The sequence below is a fragment of the Aspergillus sydowii genome, assembly GCF_001890705.1.
Source record: "Aspergillus sydowii CBS 593.65 unplaced genomic scaffold ASPSYscaffold_3, whole genome shotgun sequence".
NCBI lineage: Eukaryota > Fungi > Ascomycota > Eurotiomycetes > Eurotiales > Aspergillaceae > Aspergillus > Aspergillus sydowii.
The window spans coordinates 2,834,013-2,851,676 of NW_024467861.1; the positions used below are offsets into that span (position 1 = coordinate 2,834,013).

General features: G+C 52.4%; 9 protein-coding genes across 9 annotated transcripts; 4 read left to right on the top strand and 5 right to left on the bottom strand.

Annotated features, from left to right (window-relative positions):
* Positions 1-240: 240 nt before the first annotated feature.
* Positions 241-4,646, top strand: ASPSYDRAFT_130956 (uncharacterized protein; the record flags this gene model as incomplete). The annotated part of the gene is made up of 7 exons (XM_040840567.1): positions 241-286; positions 335-1,187; positions 1,240-1,338; positions 1,385-2,814; positions 2,859-3,044; positions 3,095-4,298; positions 4,353-4,646. The coding sequence occupies 7 exons, from the start codon at positions 241-243 to the stop codon at positions 4,477-4,479; spliced, it is 3,945 nt and encodes a 1,314-aa protein (XP_040705190.1). The 3' UTR covers positions 4,480-4,646.
* A 111-nt stretch (positions 4,647-4,757) lies between these two features.
* Positions 4,758-6,146, bottom strand: ASPSYDRAFT_43330 (uncharacterized protein). Its single transcript, XM_040846621.1, has one exon. It carries the CDS (start codon positions 6,057-6,059, stop codon positions 4,923-4,925), a length of 1,137 nt encoding a protein of 378 aa, XP_040705191.1. The 5' UTR covers positions 6,060-6,146; the 3' UTR covers positions 4,758-4,922.
* A 415-nt stretch (positions 6,147-6,561) lies between these two features.
* On the bottom strand, positions 6,562-7,684 carry ASPSYDRAFT_56708 (M20 family metallopeptidase; the record flags this gene model as incomplete). Its single annotated transcript, XM_040849261.1, has 2 exons — positions 6,562-7,392; positions 7,451-7,684. 2 exons carry the CDS (start codon positions 7,682-7,684, stop codon positions 6,562-6,564), a joined length of 1,065 nt encoding a protein of 354 aa, XP_040705192.1.
* Positions 7,685-7,934: 250 nt separating this feature from the next.
* On the top strand, positions 7,935-9,403 carry ASPSYDRAFT_827394 (SMP-30/gluconolactonase/LRE family protein). Its single transcript, XM_040851166.1, has 3 exons — positions 7,935-8,596; positions 8,657-8,789; positions 8,836-9,403. The coding sequence occupies exons 1-3, from the start codon at positions 8,032-8,034 to the stop codon at positions 9,098-9,100; spliced, it is 963 nt and encodes a 320-aa protein (XP_040705193.1). The 5' UTR covers positions 7,935-8,031; the 3' UTR covers positions 9,101-9,403.
* Positions 9,099-10,191, bottom strand: ASPSYDRAFT_67207 (uncharacterized protein; the record flags this gene model as incomplete). The annotated part of the gene is made up of 2 exons (XM_040850382.1): positions 9,099-9,843; positions 9,899-10,191. 2 exons carry the CDS (start codon positions 10,189-10,191, stop codon positions 9,243-9,245), a joined length of 894 nt encoding a protein of 297 aa, XP_040705194.1. The 3' UTR covers positions 9,099-9,242.
* A 449-nt stretch (positions 10,192-10,640) lies between these two features.
* ASPSYDRAFT_43333 (uncharacterized protein) lies at positions 10,641-11,948 on the top strand. The gene is made up of 3 exons (XM_040846622.1): positions 10,641-10,917; positions 10,980-11,223; positions 11,275-11,948. The coding sequence occupies exons 1-3, from the start codon at positions 10,764-10,766 to the stop codon at positions 11,864-11,866; spliced, it is 990 nt and encodes a 329-aa protein (XP_040705195.1). The 5' UTR covers positions 10,641-10,763; the 3' UTR covers positions 11,867-11,948.
* A 908-nt stretch (positions 11,949-12,856) lies between these two features.
* Positions 12,857-14,764, top strand: ASPSYDRAFT_199279 (uncharacterized protein). The gene is made up of 7 exons (XM_040843762.1): positions 12,857-13,025; positions 13,074-13,167; positions 13,215-13,339; positions 13,392-13,550; positions 13,605-13,974; positions 14,028-14,435; positions 14,498-14,764. The coding sequence occupies exons 1-7, from the start codon at positions 12,865-12,867 to the stop codon at positions 14,696-14,698; spliced, it is 1,518 nt and encodes a 505-aa protein (XP_040705196.1). The 5' UTR covers positions 12,857-12,864; the 3' UTR covers positions 14,699-14,764.
* Positions 14,765-14,823: 59 nt separating this feature from the next.
* Positions 14,824-15,364, bottom strand: ASPSYDRAFT_87938 (uncharacterized protein; the record flags this gene model as incomplete). Its single annotated transcript, XM_040851928.1, has 2 exons — positions 14,824-15,244; positions 15,276-15,364. The coding sequence occupies 2 exons, from the start codon at positions 15,362-15,364 to the stop codon at positions 14,824-14,826; spliced, it is 510 nt and encodes a 169-aa protein (XP_040705197.1).
* Positions 15,365-15,713: 349 nt separating this feature from the next.
* On the bottom strand, positions 15,714-17,069 carry ASPSYDRAFT_130963 (M20 family metallopeptidase; the record flags this gene model as incomplete). Its single annotated transcript, XM_040840568.1, has 4 exons — positions 15,714-15,946; positions 15,994-16,127; positions 16,176-16,957; positions 17,001-17,069. The coding sequence occupies 4 exons, from the start codon at positions 17,067-17,069 to the stop codon at positions 15,714-15,716; spliced, it is 1,218 nt and encodes a 405-aa protein (XP_040705198.1).
* Between the last annotated feature and the right edge of the window lie 595 nt (positions 17,070-17,664).

Here is a 17,664-nt window from a genome sequence, read left to right on the forward strand (position 1 = left end):
AATGTATAGACTACCCCAGACATACGCCGTAATTCTATCCCTGTTCTGCAATGACTCGCTATCTCTGCACGAGGGGAAGGTCGGAACGAGCAATGATAAACAGATCAACACCCCTCACTCTGTCTCTGCCTCCAATCGCAGGATCTCTCCAATACCAAGAGCCCAAGACGTCTCCAATATTCGGCCAATATAAGAATAGCCGGGCCGTCCTCAAGTGCACTCCCACATACAGACTACACCATGTCTCCCCACAAGCTGGACGGCCTGAGCATCAAGATCGCCATCGGTATGAACAAGTACTTATAAGAAACTATATTGTATACTAATAGAACAGATCGCGGCGGCACATTCACAGACTGTCTCGGGATAGTCCCCGGCCGCGACGACATCGTCGTGAAGCTCCTGTCGCAAGACCCAGCAAACTACGCGGACGCTCCAATCGAGGGGATAAGACGGATTCTCGAGCAGGCGACGGGCAAATCTATCCCTCGAGATGAGAAACTCTCGCTGGCTGATTTCGCGTCCAGCAGTATCCGCATGGGCACGACGGTTGCCACGAATGCGCTGCTGGAGCGGAAGGGCGAGCGCCATGCATTGCTGATCACGAGGGGGTTCAAGGATGCGCTGCGAATTGGGACACAGTCAAGGCCGAAGCTGTTTGCGTTGAATATTCAGCGGCCGGATGTGTTGTATGAGGATGTGGTAGAGGTGGATGAGAGGGTCACTGTGGAGGATTACCAGCAGAATCCATCGCCGGATAAACACCAGCTGCAGCGGGATTTGGAGTCAGACTGCAATCTGAGAAAAGGGGTTAGCGGTGAGGTTATAAGAGTGCTTGAAGCTCTGGATGAAGAGAAGACAAGGGAGAGTCTCCAGAAATTATATGAGAAGGGATATCGCTCGGTTGCGGTGTGCTTGGTCCATGCATATACATTTCAAGACCATGAACTCGCAATCGAGCGCATTGCCAAGGAAATTGGCTTTACGCAGATATCTCTCTCCAGCCAGCTACTGCCCATGATCAAGATGACCTCTCGTGGTGCGTCAGCTACGGCGGATGCCTATTTGACGCCTGTCATCCAGCGGTACATCCAGGGATTTCGAGAAGGCTTCAAGGATGGATTGCGGTCGGCGGACACGCGATGTGAATTTATGCAGAGTGACGGCGGCCTGGCTACATTCGACAAGTATGTTATTGTTCCTTGTTATGTCCCTGTCCATTCCATGCTAAGGAGACAGGTTTAATGGCCTTCGCGCCATTCTGTCCGGTCCTGCTGGGGGCGTTGTCGGCTACGCTGGAACATCCTTTGACGAGAACGAGAGAAAGCCGGTTATAGGGTAGGGGATGCCCAGAATATACATGTTCATATACTGACACTGCTAGGTTCGACATGGGCGGCACCAGCACCGACGTGTCTCGGTATGATGGAAAGCTCGAGCACACTTTTGAGAACACAATATCTGGCGTGACGGTCATGGCACCGCAGCTCGATATCAACACAGTCGCAGCCGGTGGAGGGAGTATTCTCTTCTGGCGCCACGGCCTGTTCGTCGTTGGCCCTGAGTCCGCCGGTGCTCATCCAGGCCCTGCATGCTATCGCAAGGGCGGGCCTTTAACAGTGACAGACGCAAATCTGCTTCTCGGGAGATTGTTGCCAGACTACTTTCCTAAGATCTTTGGTCCGAATGAGAGCCAGCCGCTGGATGTGGACATTGTTCGACAGAAGTTTACTGACCTGGCGGAGAGGATCAATACGGAAACAGGACAGGAGAAAACACCAGAGGAGATTGCCCTTGGGTATATCCAGGTTGCGAATGAGTCCATGGCAAAACCTATCCGGGCCTTGACTGAGGCTCGTGGTTTCGATACTTCAGCGCACAATTTGGCATGTTTTGGGGGCGCTGGGGGTCAGCATGCATGCGCTATAGCCTCGTCCTTGTCAATTGGGACTGTGATCATTCATAGATACTCGTCTATTCTGTCGGCATATGGAATGGCTCTGGCCGACGTCGTCCATGAAGCCCAAGAGCCAGCATCGGGTGTATTCACAGCAGAAGCCATCAAGTCCGTTAATCAGCGGATTGCAGCGCTCAAGGACAAAGTATCTACAGCGTTGGTATCTGATGGTATTGACGAGAGTCAGATCTCCCATGAAGTCTATCTGAACCTTCGCTACCAGGGTACAGACAATGCACTCATGGTCCTACAACCAGACCACGGCGATTTTACCGCAGAGTTCATCAAGGAGCACCACCGTGAATTCTCATTTACATTCCCTGGCCGCAATATCCTGATTGAAGACATCCGTGTCCGCGGCGTTGGAAAGGCGACGTCGATCCCTTCAGAAGCACCCCAGCAGGAACTGGCAACAATATCTAAAAAGGAAATCGGGCATGAAAAGCGAGACGACTCGACATTGGTGTACTTCTCCGGAACAGGCCAGGCAGATACTCCTGTCTTCTTCCTCGAGAGCCTGGAACCAGGGAGCCTGGTCGAAGGACCCGCGATGCTCATCGACAAGACGCAGACTGTGGTCGTGGAACCAAACGCAACAGCTACAATCTTGTCTCGCTATGTTATCCTGCACGTACAGTCGTCGAAGAAACAAGCTGCCGATACTACCGTCGTCGATCCTATAAAACTGTCCATCTTCGGCCATCGCTTCATGTCTGTTGCGGACCAGATGAGTCGCATGTTCCAGAAGACGTCGGTGTCGACTAATATCAAAGAGCGGTTGGATTTCTCGTGCGCTGTGTTTTCGCCAGATGGGAAACTGGTGGCGAATGCGCCAAATGTACCCGTACATTTGGGAAGTAAGTATGCCTTCATGGGACTTTAGCAGTGCTAATAATTGCAGGTATGGAGTATGCGGTTCGGTACCAGCATCAGCAATATAGTGGGAATCTGAGCCCTGGCGACCATATCCTTACCAACCATCCTCTAGCCGGAGGGACGCATCTTCCAGATATTACAATAATCACACCGGTCTGGAACGCCGAGGGCACGCGCATCATCTTCTACGTGGCATCCCGCGGGCATCACGGTAATCTGCACCGTCCGACATCATATAGTGGAGGATGCTAACAAGAACAGCTGAAATCGGGGGAATCGCGCCAGGCTCCATGCCATCAAATAGTAAAATGCTCTACGAAGAAGGTGCCATGACCATGGGATTCAAGATCGTATCCCAAGACCGGTTCGACGAGGATATCGTACGTAAATTCCTCTACGACGAACCAGCCTCATATCCAAAATGCAGCGGCACAAGGACATACAACGACAACGTATCCGACCTAAAAGCCGCCATTGCCGCAAACCACAAGGGCGCAAAGCTCTTGGAAGGTCTCGTCGCTGAAAACACGCTCGACGTCGTGCACTTCTACATGGACGCAATTAAACGCACCGCCGAAATCGCCGTGCGCGATCTCCTGAAATCAATCGGATCCCAGAACCCAGGCCACCCGCTGCGCTTCTCAGACTTTATGGACGACGGTACCGAAATCAAGCTCGAGATCCGAATCGATCCTGTCTCTGGCTCGGCGGATTTCGACTTCTCAGGGACGGGCCATGAGACGTTTAACTGTCTTAATGCGCCCAAGGCAATCGCCCACTCCGCTATTATATATGTCTTGCGTGCGCTGATAGATGTCGATATCCCGCTAAATGAGGGCTGTCTTGCGCCTGTGAATGTAATTATCCCTGAAGGGACATTGATTAATCCATCTGGCCATGCAGCCGTGTGCGCCGGGAACCCTATCACCTCGCAGCGGATTACAGATGTTGTTCTGGGGGCTTTCCGAGCGTGCGCTGCGTCTCAGGGATGCTGCAACATTATCTCCTTTGGAATGGGCGGTCTTGATGAGAACGGCGTTGACGTTCCCGGCTTTGGAGTCGGCGAGACGATTTGTGGTGGCTCGGGCGCTGGGCCCTCGTGGCATGGAACATCCGGTGTTCATGTGCATATGACGAATACGAGGATTACAGATGCTGAAGTGTACGAGCTGCGGTATCCAGTTATCCTGCGGCAGTTTTCGATTCGAAGGGGTTCCGGTGGGCGTGGGAAGTATCGTGGTGGGGATGGGGTGATTCGGGAACTGGAGTTTCGGATGCCATTGTCTGTTTCGATGCTTAGTGAAAGGAGGGTTTATAGACCGTATGGACTGGAGGGTGGTGAGCCTGGCCAGACGGGGTTGAATCTGTATGTGAAGAAGGAACAGGATGGGACGGAACGGACGATTAATATTGGGGGGAAGATGGAGCTGCAGGTGCAGCCGGGGGAGCGCATACTGATTCATACGTAAGTTCTCTCAGATGTGTCTGATTGCATAGAAGCAGATTCTGACAATGTTAGGCCTGGAGGAGGTGGATGGGGACTTGAGAGGGAGGAATTGGCCCAGACGTATACAACTCGGGTGAATGCGTTCCAGCCTCGAGGGAGTGTCCATGCATTCAGTGCCACTGCAGAGGCGGCCTCATAGCGTGTTCGTTGCCTGAACGGATATTCGATGGTTCAGAGGCCACAAGCTGCTCAGGTTGCCTAGAATAACTGATAACTTATAAACAAATTTCAGTAGCCATCTGGTGCAGCCCCGTTATCATGTAGACGGATGCATTTCTGTCGACGACAGGATGAGATGTGTTTTCGTGTTCCGGCTGCGATTCAGGATGGGCGTCGATATACAATAATTGATATGTTGAACCTGTGAGTGTAACCAGGACGATAGATGGTTTTATTCACGCGATAGACGTCGAGCCTGGACAGATTGCAGGGAATTGTCTTCCTAGTTAGGGCATCGAACCCGGACAGCCAGCACAGCATTAAATGCGCTATAGCTTCATATTTCGTAAAGTATGATTTGAAGCAAGTTTATGCAGGGTATCCCTAGGTTGGAGTTTAATGGGATAATGTTCAAGTAGTTAACTACAACTTGCTTTCTGGAGCCGTTGGAATGCCAAATTTGGAGATATCATCAGTGGTCTTCCCATCAATCGCCAACTCAGCCAACACTCGCCCAAACGTCGGCGCAAACTTGAACGCATGCCCGCCGCCCAGACCAACAAGCACATCCTGATGCTTCTCCAGGGGGCTAATGATGAACTGCCTTTCTGGAGTAATCGCATACTGACACGTAACCGTCCTCAGCGTCTGGCCCTTGCCAGGTATAAAACTGCCCATCAACCCCTCAAGCTCCTTCAACAAACCCTCCGAGTGCACAAACGACCGCTTATCAGGATCCATCCGGTTATACGAGACATCCCGACCAGCCTTGATAGTTGGTTCCCCGAACGCAGGAAACCCGTAGAAGAAGTGCTCCCCGGCATACGCCCACACAGGGAACTTCTGCCCATCATACTCCTCGGGATTCTGCGGCTTGAAGTAAGTAACCTGCTCCTGCATCACATCGAGCGGGATCTCAGCGCCCAGCGGGGCCAGAAGTTTATTCGCCCATGCATCCGCGGTGATAATCACCTTCCGTGCAGAGAACCGGCCACGAGACGTTTCAATTATAGCCCCGCCCTGCGCCTGGGGAACGACACGATCAACCCGCGTGTTCTCCTTGAGAATAGCACCCAGCGACCGCGCCGCATATTGCATCGCCGCAACAGACTTGCTCGCATGGACAAGGCCCATATCAGCCGTATAGACCGTCTCCGCGCCCTCAGGAAGTGTAAACTGCGGCCACCGCGCCTTGACTTCCGCAGTCGTGAGCAGTTCATACGGCTGCCCATTCGCATCAAGACTCCCCGTCCAGTCGCGCGCCTTGTTGGGCGAATCCCTAGGGAAGACGATAATCCCACCGGTGATATGTAGCCATTGCTGACCCGTTCGGCGCTCGAGCTCGGCCCAGTCCCGGTAGGAGGACTGTGCGAGTTTGACGTACTCGGGGTCGCCGTAGGAGGTTCGTACGATCCGCGATGTATCGTGCGATGCGCCCCGGACGTGTCCGAATTCGAATTGTTCCAGGCCGAGGACTTTGGCGCCTTTGGCGGCGGAGTGGTATGCGGCGCCGCTGCCTAGGGCGCCGAGGCCGATGACGGCGATGTCGTAGTGGTCCATTGAAGTAGAAGTTGAGTATCAGATGGAGGGATGTCCACGGTATATGACTGGGTAGCTGAGGGGGGTAGCTTATAAGCTATGAGGGGAAACGGAGATAGCGGGCCACGAGCCGTCCATGTTATCTGGATTGCCCACGAAGTGCCAGAGATGCAGTCCGTGGTTGGACCAGGGAGCTGTTTTCTTATTCGAGGCCCATAGTCCTGTCTCAACCCCGCAGACTTTGACGGCTCCGTCCCGAGTCCGGCGGGGACGGGGCGCTTCCGGGTGTTAATCTCTATATAGATGTGCTGTTATTAAGCGCGACACTAATAGGAACTTGTCAGAGTATACGTGGGAAATAAAGACATTCCGCGTACTGTCATCACAATGTAGTGGTCTACTGACTACCCACTGGACAGTGAATTACCCAGTATTTCAGCAAGGTTTACTCGAATTCCTGATACAGTACACTCGGCAATGAATCATTATTTCTACTTGATACTTGTACTGTGTGACGTACAGGTTATTGCTTTCCCAAGGCATGCAGGGTCAGTTTGCGATAGGCATCTACCGCATCAACCAACTCCGACACCTTGAGAGACTCGGCTTCGGTATGCGCAACATGGATTGTCCCAGGACCCCAGAGATACCGTTTATGATTCCCCTTCAGCCCTGGAACATCGGTGCCATAGCTCACAACCATCGTCTCGAACCCTGGGACATCGCAGTCCAACGTCACCGGCCCAGCGGCGTTGTCTTTATACGCAAGCTCAAACTCGTACCCAGTGCTGTGTAACGTATCGGATATCTTCTTCTGCAGTTCTTCGACAGTACCACTGGCAACCCGGAACAATACCTGCGCTTCAGCATGGAAGGGGATGACATTCGCCGCAACCCCACCGTCAATCCGTCCGATATTCATCGTCGTCTCCCCCAGCACCTCCGACCGCGGCAGCTCCAGTTTATGTCTTATCGCCTCAAGTCCAGCGAGAAGCTTCTCCGTCGCTGAGTCCCCGAGTTCCGGGTATCCTGAGTGCGCAGCCCTCCCGGTGGCTTTGATATTAACATTGAGAACCCCCTTATGGCCCCTTGGGAGTTTCCCCTCGGTGGGTTCGCCGAAGATTACACTCTCCCATTGCAGACCCAGCTCGTTGGCCTTGAGCATTCCGTCGCCGTCAACTTCCTCGCCGACGACGAATAAGAGTGAGATGTCGCCTGGTGAGAGGAGCTGTGCGGCTTGGAGCTCTTCGGCCGCGATGATCATTGCGGCGACGCAGGCCTTTGCATCGACTGTGCCTCGGCCGTGGATCTCCGTGTTGTTGTTTTTGAGCTGGTACGGCCAGTATGGGGGGACCTGTGGCTGTCAATATTTACATGTCCATGATGATTGCTTATAGGTGTATGGTGCTTACCACATCGATATGGCTCGTCAGGCAGACTCTGGTATCGCGACTGCCTTTGAGATAGGCGAGGACATTGAATCGCGCGGGGTCTGGATGCGACGATAGATATTGCTTTTCGACCTCGAAGCCCTTGCTTTCCAGGTATTTGACGAGGAAGTGGCCGACTTCTGCCTCATTGCCGGATATCGACTCGATGGAGCAGATGTCCCGGTGGAGGGTGATGACTGGTTTGTTTAAGGACATGATGCTGCACTAGATTTGCTGATTTTCTTGAATTCAATAGTGGGTGGATTTGTAGAGGATTTATAGTTCAGCGCCGATGTTAGTCGAGTTATGGTAACTCCGTCACGTCGCAGTGAGCTACTTGGATGGCCCATAAGTCGGCTACAGAACCAATATAAATCCAGGACGCACAGACCGGACCAGGGAATGTTACATTAACATTACGGCGCTCCAAGTTGATCTGCCCCCACGGGCAAGTTGGAGATGCAGGCGAGGCGGGGTTCAAAGCTCGGACAAAAGGATTCTTACAATAATTAAACCGAGTGGATATTCTTCACCCCATTGCAAAAATTCCCGTATCTCACAATATGTCAAAGTCTGAATGCATCGACGGCGGCTCAAAATGGTACACCTGCCACGAGCGCATGGTACTCGGTGAAGCCCCGATTTTCAGGGCCAGCGACTCGACCCTGCACTGGGTTGATCCGCTCTCGGAGCCTCCAAGGCTGTATATTCTCCAGCTTGACAATTCCGGCTCGCCGGTTGGAGAGGCACGCGTTCTTGATCTCGAGGATAGTGTGACGGTGGTGTGTTTCCGGAGGGATAAACCGGGATACATTGCTGCGTACTATCAAGGCGTTTGCTTCATTGATGAAGAGACGGGGAAAATTGAAGTTGTCAAGGAAATTATACCGACAGATCAGCGCGATATCCTACGGTTTAAAGATGGGGGCGTCGATGCTAAGGGCCGTTTCTGGCTGGGTGAGATTGATAAGAAAGCCATCGCCCTTGGGGCTGGTGCATCATTAGATGGATATGGGACACCAAAAGGTCGTCTTTGGAGATATGACCCGGATGGAAGTCTGCATTTGATGATCGAGGGTGGGATTATCTCGGGGAATGGACTCGCCTGGAGTCCGGACAATAAAACCAGTATGTCTCTGTACTGACACCTGCTGCTGCAAAAGACAGTACAATTTCTAAAGCAGTCAGTGTACTTCAACGACTCCACGGCCTTCCTTGTCTGGGCGTATGACTTTGATTTGGAGAGTGGAAACATATCCAACAGACGCTTGCTGATTGACCGTCGCACGTCCTTTGGGGAACCAGACGGGATGGTTGTAGAGTAAGTCATACACCTTGAGCCACAGCAGTATCTAATTCATGGCTAGCACCGCTGGAAACATCTGGATTGCCATGTTCAACTCGAACCGTGTCATGGTATTCGGCCCAGATGGACGCCAACTGAAGGACATCACTTTTCCTGCTAGGAATCCCACTTGCACGACTTGGGGAGGAAAGAATTTCGACTCTTTGTATGTGGCCAGTGCCAGGGACCGCCGGCCCAATGCAAATGTGGAGGATGAAGGAGGACATATGTTTCGATTTAAACCGACAGATGCGCGAGGACAGCCAAAGTACGAGTTTGATGGTTAAGATGTCTGGTCTTATCAAAATGAACAAATATACATTGGGAAGTCATACCACTTCCTACGTACATGCAAATCCGAACAATATACATTGGGTATCTTCACAAGGCCATCGCTATATATGAGTGCAATAAATCAAATGATATTCATCAACCAAGCTCATAACGCACACTGCGACGCCTATCATGCCCGCCATTCGAGCCGTCCATTTCCCCCAATACGGGCGGCGACTCCTTCACGGCGCCGTGATATGGCAAGTCCGGCTGGGTATATCCAGAACTGCTCATCACCGTTTCATCCTGTTCTCGCTTCTGCTTTACCTTTCGTGAACGCCAGAGCCAGAGCCCTACAGCAGCCAGTACCGCAAACCCTCCGACGCCGACACCCACTCCAATGCCTATACCCGCGCTCGTTGATAGCTGCCCGCCGGATGGGGTCTCCGTGCTGTCGGAAGCTGAAGGAGTATCGTCTGTAGGGCTTGGACTCGGCGTCGGGCTGGTACTAGTCTCACGGGCAACAGAGAGAGTCGAGGAAGTTGGCGGAACGAAGAGACTCGAGTCGCTGGACTCCAGAGCAACGGTAATAGGCTGAGCCCACATCGTAACGGGCCCGATGACCCGAGTTGCTGTTGTCCTTTCGCGCACGGGCACGATGGTCGAGCTGCCTTTTGGGAATATGCTTGTGCACCCGGCGTACGTGTCTGAACCGCCGCCGCCGTATTCTAGCACTTCGGTAGTATATCCAAAGTCACTGCAGTGGATGTTAACTCGTGAAAAAAGTGGTGCTTCTGGCGTGGAAGACGTACGAGAGACAGCAGATGGCTGTGGTTACCGCTCCGTCAATGGCAACGTCGGCGGAGGTGTAGCCCTTAGGACACCAGCCAGGACTGTAGATGAGGGACCCCTGCATGCGTCCGACTTGATCGAAGCTCGAAGGAAAGCAGGATGATGCAAAGGTAGCAGCATTTTGGATGATCAGGCCGGATTCGACGTTATTTGCGCCCTCAGGCTCGTAGGTCCAAGAGGTTGAACATGGCGATGGGGGTGTGAAAACAGCATCCATAGAAAATTGAGTACTCGTTTCGTTGATGATCACCATTTTGACGGTCTTCCTTTCTTTGGAGTAAAGTGATTTGGTGAGGGAAGTTGTCCCGGTCGAGAGCGAATATTGTCCAAGTTGACGGTTCTGAATGTTCCCCCTGAGGCCATCCGTCTCAAAAGCAACGACAAAAGCAATTCCATTCGGTGGCTTGAAGGGATCAATCAAGTCCTATCATGACATGCAAGCTGGCGCTGGACAATCGCGTCACACGCTAGCAGGGGTCCCCATGTTTGTCCGGCGTTATGGATCCAGATATTACTTCTGTATAGGGCAATAAAGGCGGCGGAAGGTGTCATACCTACCGCGGTCGAAGTATAATACACGCAGAACTGTATGGACTCAAAGCCAGACGGAACGAAGGAAGAAGATACGCTTGAGAGGCTGCCGTGGAAGCGCCGGGCCAGAGCAGTGGGGGCGATTCTGTGACGCTATTCGCAGACTAACATCGTAAGCCACCAAGCGCCGAACTCATGCTTGTTTCTTTTTTTTCGCCCCGTTGGATTGTTAATCATGAGCTGTTTCCTCAGCTCTACCCTCCCCCTTTTGATTCCTGGGAATCGCATTCGGACATGCGAAGAACGCCTCGAATATCTGACTTTGCAAGACCATTCAATCTCTTCCCCATGAACCGTCCGCGGGGGCCTCTCAGGCTAAAGCCTGTCGTACAGGTGATAATAGCTTTGTTGGGGCTGTTCTCCCTTCTCAACTTGTTTGCCAAATATCGTGCGTGCCAGCCCCTGTGGAACTGCATCCAGGGGTTATCTCAGTATTGACAATTATCACAGCCGACGTCCAAAGTAACGATGCACCCCGGCCGACGGTTGGCAAAGTAATGATGATTTATGGCGACAATCCTGTCTACCAGCGCGCAGTCGAGACACACCGGAACCACTGTGACCGATGGGGCTATCCACTCTTCCTTCTGCAGAGAGATATTATAGATGGGGTCTGGAATAAGCTGGCATACCTTTCCTCTCTCATTACCCAGGAGCTGGAGAAACCAGAGGACGAGCGACTGGAATGGTTATTGTACGTGCGCCAGTGTATGGGATCGATATTCATCTAACCTTGAATTTATAGCTGGATCGACAGTGACTCGGTAGTCATGAATCCAAATATGAAGCTGGAAACATTCCTCCCTCCTCCCCATCTATCCGACATCCATCTTGTGCTCACTCAAGACTGGAACGGGATGAACGCAGGCGCATTCCCCATCCGCGTCCATCCGTGGTCCGTCAAGCTTCTCTCGGCTGCAATTGCCCTCCCAATCATGAACCCCGACATCGAGCTCTTCTGGGCCGAGCAGTCTGCCCTAGTTCATGTTCTTCAGAGGGAGTACTTTGCTCAATCCGCCGTTTATGTCCCATTGCGCTGGTTCAATGCCTACATGCGCTCTCCCGACGGAGAGAGCTTGAACCCTGACTCGGTGGAAGACTTGCAAGTACACCCGGGCGACCTGCTTGTCCATTTCCCCGGGACCCCGCGAGAAAACTTTAATAATACTCTGAGTCCGTATCTGGCTATCGCCGCGGAGCATCGCAGTGACTGGGAACTTCCCGTCGAGCAGACAGTGTACCCTGCAGAGACCGCGGAGTTTTGGCGGAATTATGCTATGGAGCGAGGGATCGAGTGGCCTGATGTACATTATATAGAGGAACCGTTGTATGAGTAATTGTAATCGCAAGATATAGATCGTTAGATAGTTACATACATCAACGCCGCAGGTCGGCCATTCTGCGCATTGTACTTCGCCTAGTGGTATCTCAAATTCCGCTGCCAGTTTCCGACTCGTGACTTACTAGCATATTCAACTGGTGGCGAGTCCTCGTAGAGTTAACAACTGCGCCATGTTCGGTTGTGCGTGCGGCAGTTACCATGGGCCTGCCAGGGTTAAGGTTCGCATATTCGCCTCCATGTTCCGCGTCTCTGGGCTGTGCATCCCATATTGAACTATTATGGCTGTTTTCTACGAGCTTATCGCGCCGTTACTGGGATCTGCCCATGTTAGAGTTGCCGACAGCTTGCTAGTGGCCGTGCGACGCTAATAAAACACCAAAGTTTATTGCAGGGAATGGATTAGGCGAGAGCCGATACAGCGAATAACAGCAGGGGAGACTAAAAACATGCACGTCTGGTTGCTAGTCAGTTATCTCCAACAAAAGCCACGGTCTGTATGTAATTACCCACGTCAACACTATGATAACATTGTGGTAGCAGCCTCATCCCGTGGTCCTCTGATAAGATTAACATCGAGTCGTATATCTTCAAGCCAAGCGAGCTCGGGAAAATTCCGCAGGACCGCAGGAGATAACTGGTCTGGTAGCCGACAGCCACCGGGAAACAAAGCTAGATTAAGATTCCCCAACCTTGAGTGAGATAACACGCGAGTGGCGTCAACCTTCTTGTGTCAGGCGAGCTTCGACTGGCCGGGTGCCTCCAACAACCTCATCCTGATAGGCACCCAGAACCCCACATAGACAGCGCCAGACAAAGCTCGAGAGCGGGAGAAACGCGGGGATTCCGTCTTGTTACTCAAAATGTTTATCTTTATTTCCCCGCAGAACGCCGATCGTGCACGGGTCCCTATCTGTGGTTGGGGTTTAAAAGTCCCAGCCCGACTTGTCTTGTTGCTCGTCTTGTCTAATTTCTGTCACATCTGAGCTATTCACCATGGAGAAATCACAGAGCCTCGGAGAGGCCCCAGAAATCCAAAAGGAGGGCATCTTCCCTGCCACGAAGCAGGGGACAAATGAAGTCGATCTGGGGGAAGTCCTCGAGCTGGAACTGGACCCTGAGGAGGCGAGCAGAGTGCGCCGGAAGCTCGATTTAATGTATACACCCCCTGTTCCCCTGTTTTATACATTCTTAACAGTTTACAGCCTCCTCCCGTTGATGTGCTTCGCCTACTTTTTGCAATTCGTCGACAAGTTGGTTCTCAGCCAAGCGACGCTCTTCAACCTGCGTGAAGACTTGGTCAGTTCTCTCCTCTCCCAGCCATTCTCCCCATCTAACAGGAGTAGAACCTGCAAGGAAACCAGTATTCGTGGACCTCCGCGATCTTCTACTTTGGGTATCTCGCATGGAGTTGGCCCAACTCGTATCTGATCGTTCGACTGCCTATTGGGAAGTACCTGGGAACTACAATGTTGTCTTCTCCTATACAATTCTACCGCACCATCCAGCTGATACAGCTTTAGCTTCCTCTGGGGCGGCATTCTCATGTGCCACGCAGCAACCACAAACTTTGCCGGCCTGATGACAGCGAGATTCTTCCTCGGCGTAGGAGAGGCAGCAGTTGCCCCCGGATTCTCATTGATCATCGGAATGTTCTATACAAGAAGAGAGCAGCCTCTACGGTACACCCAGACAACCAATACCTGCGAATATAGCATATACTGATAAAGCAATAGTCAATCCGCATGGTACTTTGGAAACTGCCTCGGCGCCCTCCTAGGAGGTCTAATCGGATACGGCATCGGGCATATCAACGCCCCCGGTGTGAACCGGTGGCAAATGCTCTTCCTCATCCTGGGAGCCATCACATCAGCCTTCGGCCTCGTCATTGTCGCCCTCCTCCCTGACTCCCCTACGCAGGCAATCTTCCTGACCCAGGCCGAGCGCAAGATTGCACTACGTCGTACACTGGAGAACAAAACTGGTGTTATGGATAACAAGAAATTCCAATGGGACCAGGCCAGACAGGCCCTCGCGGATCCGCAGACTTGGTTCCTGGTGCTTTGTACATTCTGTATGAACCTTGCCAACGGGGGGCTGACCAGTGTATGTTTGCCGTCTTTACTTGTGAAAACCGTACACTGCTGATGCCATCATAGTTCCTCGCCATTCTTATCAACGGCTTCGGCTTCGGAACGTTCCAGTCTCTCCTCCTGCAGATGCCAGCCGGTGGTGTGGAGATTATTGCCCTCGTCGTCACCTCCACGGTGGCTACGTACGTCCGTTCGACGCGTCTTGCCATGTTAGCGCTGTGCAATGCGGTGTCAGTTGCGGGAATGGCAATGGTGTGGAAGGTTGATCCTGAGCAGAAAGCGGTCAGACTTCTTGGTCTGTCTCTGGGAATTGCGTATGCCATGGGAATCCCGATATCGATGAGTTTGATGTCGTCGAATGTCGCCAGTTTCACGAAGAGGAGTGTCGTCAGTGCCTTGATCTTCATGGCTTACTGTGTGGGCAATATTGTGGGCCCGCAGTTCTTCCTTGCGTCTGAGGCGCCTTCGTACCCTGTAAGTTTTGTTTAATCTTCTTTTGTTGATGGTATGACATGGCTGGCTAATTCCTATTTCAGACTGGAATCAAGGCTTCTTTGTCTGGTCTGGTGCTCGGTATCTTCTGGTGTGGGTGCCTGTTTGCGTACTATTCATGGGAGAATAAGCGTCGCGACAGGCTGTATGGCCGTCCATCGGACGTTTCTACTGCTGATGAGGTGCAGGATGAGCTGTCGAATAAGACAGACAGGGAGATTCAGAGTTTCCGATACGTTTTGTAGTTAGAGACAGCTAGTGCTATCCGACCTTCCTCCAGGACACATACTATAAGAAACCACTACTCCCATATCACCCCCCTTGAAATGAATCCTATCCAGGCAGAACCGGTAGTAACTCAAGTAGAGACTTAAACTGTAGATTGCCTAATCATAGACGTATCCTTATTCCCATCCCCTTCTTCCACCCGGTTACCGTCACCCTCCTCAACCCGCACACACGCACACGCACTACCCACTTTCCCCTTCCGATCCTGAACATAAGCCAACAACAACGCAGTAAACGAACGCAACACCGCAAACCCAGCCGCCCCATAATTCCCCCTCCCAACGCCCGGCTGATCCACAGTCCTAAACAGCCCCAACGGAACGGCCGCATCGGCAACATAAGCCCACACATTCAACCCGCCACTCGCGAATGCCCTCGTTGCTGGGTCCCCGGAGAGTGTATCCTGCGTCCACGCCCAGAACATGGAACTGCTTGCCTGACAGAAACCGGAGAGGTAGTAGAGCGTCCACCGTCCTGCGCGGTGGTCCGGGAACACGGGCGTGCTGGCGAGGGTTAGAACCGGCCAGGCTGTACCGTTTAATGGACTCGGTGGTGTCTATGGCCGGCAGCGGGATCGAAAGGCCCTTGCGCCGCCGTGGAGAGGTATCGATGGCGGGATCCATCTGCCTACTACGTATGGCGACGGGTCTGAGATTCCGAGGAGGTATTGGAGAGGTTGTTGGAGATCTCGGATGACATTGGATTTCTTGTTCCATGGGAGGAGGGAGATGTGGCGTTGGTGGACAACTATACTGTTCAGGTAGGTCTCTCAGGATACGAAGTGGCTTGCCCTAATAAGTCCAGCATGCACGGACACCTTGAGTTGGGGAGAGGTCTTTGCTGGTTAGTCTGCGGGATGGACATGAGAAGTTCATTTCTGTTTGAGTACTTTATCCTCCTTTGCATTTAGTAGCTAGGGTTCCCAGATCATGAGGAGCATTGAAGTGTCATAAGTGTTTAGAAGCAAGATATCTATCTCAACTTCTTATCCTGCTCGAAATGAACCTTCATCTGCGCCGCAAACTCGTCATCGAATAGAACCCTCAACCCAGCTACAGCCAGTCCCTTTGCAACATCCATGCATACGTCGTGAGACTCCTCTGTTTTGGCAGCATCGCGGAATTCCTCGGTGTGCATCCCTGTTCCGCTGGGCGTGGGAATGAAATGCAGACCGTGGAATGAAGGGACTTCGTAGCTGACGTTGCCTACTTCTCGTCAGTAAACCAGCCTCTATCTTTGAAAGATGTCCTACCCATGTCAGTGCTGAAAGTGCCTACTTCCTTCAGTTGCAGGTCGCAGTAGTATTCTCGTCCTATGGTGCCCATATACCGAGTGAACTCGGACCCTAGGCTTTCGTTCGGGCGCATATCGGCGTACGCGTCCATGCTGGACAATATTAGCCTATTGTATCCGATCACAGTATAAGAGACTCACTCTGGGACCATATCAACAGTACACCCCGTAGCCAACGCAGCGCCACGACAGCAGTTCTCAACCTTGGTCTGCAAACTCTGCATATCGCTCAACGTAGCCGATCGAACAGTACATTTGATGGTGCCTTTATCCGGGATAATATTCGTCGCCGTCCCCCCGTCAGAGAGAATGATATTGATCCGGTCCGTCGGCTTGATATGTTGTCTGAGTAAACCCACCGCCGAATAAGTCAGGGCCGTCGCATCAAGCGCATTCAACCCCAACCACGGCGTCTGGCCTGCATGCGTCGGTTTCCCATGAAACTTGGCCGAGAATCCCACAGCAGCCAGGCAGGTCCCGTACGCGACGCCGGCCGAGCGGGTGCTGATATGCGGCAGATGTGACAGGGGGTGGCTCATCAGTGCGGCGTCGGTCTCTGTGAATGCGCCCGCGTTGACGAGCTTGACTTTTCCCCCGCCGCCTTCTTCAGCGGGGCAGCCTAATAGACGGACTCGGCCGGGGGAATTGCTCTCCTTGAGGGCTGTGACTGCGGCCAGGAATGCGGCGATGGAAGTGACGGCGATGAGGTTGTGGCCGCAGCCGTGTCCGATCTCGGGGAGGGCGTCGTACTCGGCGCAGAAGGTGACCAGCCGGCCGCCCTGGCCGTATTCGGCGAGGAAGGATGTGTCGAGGCCGTAGACTTTGGGGGTGACGGTGAGATTGAGATCAAGACCGGTGAGGAAGTTGCAGATTTCGCTGTGGGCTTTGTGCTCGGCGTAGGTGAGTTCGGGGTTTTCGTGGATCTTCTCGTCAGTACCGTTGACTGGTGAAGTATAGGATGCCTACTTTGATACTCAAGTCGCGGAGACTTGGACTGGCTTGGTCGATAGACCGTGAGACTGTGTCTTCCGTCATGGTGAAGATGGCTTGGTTGAGTTTGGACTGGACTGGACTGGACTGAGAGAGTCCTCCTTATATGTCTATTAACCACCCTCAGCCCAAGCAGAACTTATGCCGTTTAATGATTTGATTCGTGGTGGAAACGTTGATGCGCGCAAAGTTATCTGATTGGCCGATTGAAGATCTCGACCGGGAATATCAGATGGAGGAAACATAAGCCAGACTGTGGAAACATCGTGAGTTGTAGTCAAGAGAGTTGCTGTCAAGACTTTGCTACACTGCACATTTACTCATTCTGCTTGTTCCATCTACAATCAATACAGTGAGGCTACGTTACTTTTGTCAACACCTTTTCCCATTCCTATCTCTGATTCATTCCATCTGGCATACAACTCATCCCCTCACAAGATCCCCTATAGGTACTCGACCTGCACTAGCAACCGGTAGGAGTGGATTCATGACGGGACATTGTAGTGCAAGCCACGTAGAATACTGAGAGACAAACCGTCACTGTTTCTGATAATACGACACACACTCTCTGATGCCAACAGGAATGCCGACAGAGCGTCCTCACAACCCTGTCCATGACGTGAATACCCCAAATATTACC

Coding starts and splice junctions, on each gene's coding strand:
- ASPSYDRAFT_199279 (XM_040843762.1), top strand. CDS start 12,865: ATGGAGAAATCACAGAGCCTCGGAGAGGCCCCAGAAATCCAAAAGGAG. Junction 13,168..13,214: donor TCAACCTGCGTGAAGACTTG/GTCAGTTCTCTC, acceptor TAACAGGAGTAG/AACCTGCAAGGAAACCAGTA. Junction 13,340..13,391: donor AAGTACCTGGGAACTACAAT/GTTGTCTTCTCC, acceptor ATACAGCTTTAG/CTTCCTCTGGGGCGGCATTC.
- ASPSYDRAFT_43330 (XM_040846621.1), bottom strand. CDS start 6,059: ATGGACCACTACGACATCGCCGTCATCGGCCTCGGCGCCCTAGGCAGC.
- ASPSYDRAFT_827394 (XM_040851166.1), top strand. CDS start 8,032: ATGTCAAAGTCTGAATGCATCGACGGCGGCTCAAAATGGTACACCTGC. Junction 8,597..8,656: donor GAGTCCGGACAATAAAACCA/GTATGTCTCTGT, acceptor TAAAGCAGTCAG/TGTACTTCAACGACTCCACG. Junction 8,790..8,835: donor CCAGACGGGATGGTTGTAGA/GTAAGTCATACA, acceptor ATTCATGGCTAG/CACCGCTGGAAACATCTGGA.
- ASPSYDRAFT_43333 (XM_040846622.1), top strand. CDS start 10,764: ATGCGAAGAACGCCTCGAATATCTGACTTTGCAAGACCATTCAATCTC. Junction 10,918..10,979: donor CAACTTGTTTGCCAAATATC/GTGCGTGCCAGC, acceptor CAATTATCACAG/CCGACGTCCAAAGTAACGAT. Junction 11,224..11,274: donor GAGCGACTGGAATGGTTATT/GTACGTGCGCCA, acceptor TTGAATTTATAG/CTGGATCGACAGTGACTCGG.